Raw genomic sequence first — 3,842 nt, forward strand, 5'->3', positions numbered from 1 at the left:
TGTTTGTTTGTTTGTTTGTTTGGCAAAAGAAACCTAAAGCAAATGTATTTTTAATGTATTGCTTAAGTTGGTTTCTTTTTGTTATTGTTGGTATTACAATTGTTATATGCTGGAGGGTTGGTGTTTGTAGAAAACTTAGCAAAGTTATGGTAACCCTTTCTATATTTAATTAGGTGGGTGATGTGATGAGGTTCTTTTTATGTAATGGTCCATGAGGCAAAATATCATTATTCACTTGCCTAACCCAATAATTTTAATAATTTTTGAACTGACAAAAAGTTTTTTTTTTTTTAAATTAAAAAAAAAAGAAAAAGAAAGAAAGGAAGGCTATTTTGGATCAGATCAAACTTTGATTTACAGGATTATTTATTTGGTTGAATTTTGAACTTTGGTAGTTTTTCTTATCTGTTATGCATAATGTGCAATCTTAACTACCATTCTAAAATGCTTTCACCTTAGATCATGTGCTTAATGTCTATTTTTTCTTAAATAAACAGGCAATATGTGAGCAAATTTTGACTTTTTCTCTATCTAACTTCTTATGATTTGTTCTTAGATCAACCATTTTATTATATTTTAAATGCTTAGACTCCATTTTCTAGCTTAAATCTAGCAGTTGAAAATTGGTCCATTTTTTGGGTTCCTAGCATCTGAAGGGTTTTTCTTTTATACTTTTGTTTTTCCTTCCTCCTGATCTTTTTGAATGAAGACATTACTACTCACAGGAACCAGCTGTCTTACTAGAAGTTTTGAGAATTCCAAAGAATCAAAATGGCCCATTTTATAATTTTAATCCAAACAATGCCCCGCCTGTATCAGCATTTCTCTAAATATATTCCCAGTGGTTAATGAGCAATAAATTTGCAGAAAGGAAAAAAGAACTAATTCAATATAATAATTAAACAATAGAGAATGAATTATTCTACTAGTTGATTAGATTTCATCTACATATACAAACATGGAATTGATTGATTAAGCCTGCATGTAAAGCCTGCATGTAACTTGATGATGATGATGATGATGAGGCTATATAAAATGAACTCAAGGAAACAGAATTATGTTTTGAGTATTAAGGAGCAAGCAAACTCACATAAGAAGAATTATATCTCCCCACTTCTATGAATCAGTGGGACTATCAATCCAATTTAGGCTTCCTACATGAACCATACTTTGAAACCATTTTGGTAAGCCTTGTAATGTAAGGTCCTTAAACTTTCCAAGATTTGGGTCATAAGTAACAAGAACTCTGCTTTTATACTCCAACAAAAGCTCACCATTCTTCAGAAGACCTAAAATTCTAACAACTCTTCCATTTGAAGCATTCTTCCAAATCTTTGTAGGCCTTTCCAGATTTTGTTTCAATCCTTTTGGCATGTGAGTTCCAACAATGTATTGCTTCACCCAGGATTCCTTCACATTATACTCTTTCATAGTCCAAATCTCTAATCTTCCATAATTGCAGTACACAGCCGCAGAAAGACACCCTTTTAAAACCACAAGATGATAATTGCATCTACTTAGGCCGCCGCAGTCTGGCTTTGGGACTTCCCGGAACTGCTCGTCCACCAAGTCAAGTGAGACTAGGCGGCGAGCAGGGTTATATCTTCGGGGCCGGCTAACCCAATGAAGTCTTCCATTAACTAAGGCCTCCGACTGACGACGAACAAGCTGATATGACATCTTGCCTAGACTTCGCCATTCGCAGCTGCCTACTGTCAAGATTTGAACTTCTGACTGCGGATAGAATTGTCTTCTGGTGGCACGAGGATAGCCGCCGCTATGCCCGTTCCTGTAGTAAACAATCTTAACAACCTTGTATTCCTGAGTCTTGGGATGGAACCCGAACCCGAAAACAACTTCTTGGTCAGGATATTTCAATGATTTTGGCAGCTCTATATGGTTCCTGGTGAAAGGATTGTATATATAAAGAGCATCATTATATAACGAGTCAGCTAAACAAAGTAAACCATTACAAGATCCTACCACATCAAACTCGGGCATCATAGGCCAAAAAGGTGCATGGATTCGCTTCACCTTTTCTTTCCCTTCTTCAGGAGCAGCGAAATCAACAAAGTAAAGCTGGTTTCTGATGGGGAAATCGCAGTGAAGGATTAGGCAAGGATCGTTGGTTAGAGCAGTGGTAGAAAGATACAAATTTATAAGTCTAGGATCTTGAGCCAAGGCACGCCAAGCACGACAAACACACTTGAATTGCACTAAGGAGGAGATGGGTAATCTGGAAAGAATATCATGAATGATTTCTTGCGGTAGATGTTCCATTCCAGTAGTTGGTGGACCATCCTCAAGGTTGCATCTTATCTTCTTGCAATGATTCTCCATATCCACTGGCTTAATTGTTATGGTAAAGAAAGAGAAATTCAGAAGAAGAAGAAGAAGAAGAAGAAGAGTACAGAGAAGATGGAGATAAACATACGGTGGACTTTGATAAAGATCAATTGAATGTTAAAAGTAGACGGGAACTACAAAGAAAATTGGTGAGGCATGGGATCCACCATTAGAAAAATTCTTGCCATGAAAAAGAAAAAGAAAAAGAAAACAAAACAAAATAAATAAATAAAAAATTAAAAGAGAACAAAGGAGATAGTTCCCTCGTCTAATACAAATTGATGGATCTAATCCATCAGCACCGTTCAATTTTAGCATAAATAAGGTACGTACGTATGATACTACAGCGTTTTAGTCAATCTATACTTGTTCCAACTGTTAATAAGGACCCACCAGCTTTTTTATCTTCTTGAATAACAACAAAATCAACGACAAATTCTATATATATTTAATATGTTTTTCTTTAAATAAAAAATAATAAAAAAGAAATTTGGTGATGGATATTAATTTTATGCACACATTACTTTTTCTTTTGACACCTTGAAGGATCAAATCAGGTTTCATATTGAGTTTTAGATTATTTTGGGTTTGCTTTATTTTGAATATTCAGATTATTGTGAATTCAGATAACTTTCAGCTCCCTTTATTAAAAAGAAATATCTAAATTCGTTTTAAATTCAAATAAAAATATTTATATATTATTTAAATTTGATAAAAATTTATTTAATATACATAATTATTAAATAAATTTTTATAAATATTTAAATAAATATCAAATACACTATCCGTAAAATGTTTATTTATATAAATATTTAAATAATTAAATAGATATTCATTTATAATAATTAAAATTTATTAATAAAAATTAAAAATCTAAAAATAAATAAAATTTTATAATTAAAATTTTCTTATTATTTTATTTTATATACATAATTAATATATATATATATATATTATTTAAACGGCCATCAAATACTAGATTCAAGTACTCTATATTCATATTCTTTAAAAAATAGGATTCTAATAGCAGATACTTGAAGGTCCAAATTCGAACTCAATACGAATATTAAAATTTAATATTAAATTCATCACAAATTTATTTATAATTATCTTTATCAGTCCTATTATAATTTAATCGGATTGGATATCCAAAAATACCTATCGACTGTCATTCCTATGTATAAATTTAACAATTTTGGAACGACATATGTTATTAATTAAATGAAGTATTAATTAATTGATGAATTCATTTATTTTATTAATTAACTATTGATTTATTAATTAATCAATTAATAAATAATTCATTAGCATAATGTAAGTAAAGTTATAAATATATTAGTAGAAATTGAATGTACTTTTAATTATATTTTTTATGTATTTTTAATTAAATTAATATTATATATTTTTAAAATTTATTATATTTAGTAATATATTTTTATTTTTTTAATTCATGACAATACTTAATAAATCAAATTACAGTATAAGAAATATAAAAT

The 3,842-nt window shown here is 30.1% G+C and overlaps 1 protein-coding gene across 1 annotated transcript; it reads right to left on the bottom strand.

The window, feature by feature from the left end:
• Positions 1 to 892: 892 nt before the first annotated feature.
• On the bottom strand, positions 893 to 2,599 carry LOC8268230 (F-box protein At3g07870-like). Its single transcript, XM_015727282.3, has one exon. It carries the CDS (start codon positions 2,338 to 2,340, stop codon positions 1,117 to 1,119), a length of 1,224 nt encoding a protein of 407 aa, XP_015582768.2. The 5' UTR covers positions 2,341 to 2,599; the 3' UTR covers positions 893 to 1,116.
• Between the last annotated feature and the right edge of the window lie 1,243 nt (positions 2,600 to 3,842).

This window comes from Ricinus communis, chromosome 7 (genome assembly GCF_019578655.1).
Source record: "Ricinus communis isolate WT05 ecotype wild-type chromosome 7, ASM1957865v1, whole genome shotgun sequence".
NCBI classification, from domain to species: Eukaryota; Viridiplantae; Streptophyta; class Magnoliopsida; order Malpighiales; family Euphorbiaceae; genus Ricinus; species Ricinus communis.

What these genes read in the sequence shown, in the direction of transcription:
- LOC8268230 (XM_015727282.3), bottom strand. Translation starts at nt 2,340, where the DNA reads ATGGAGAATCATTGCAAGAAGATAAGATGCAACCTTGAGGATGGTCCA.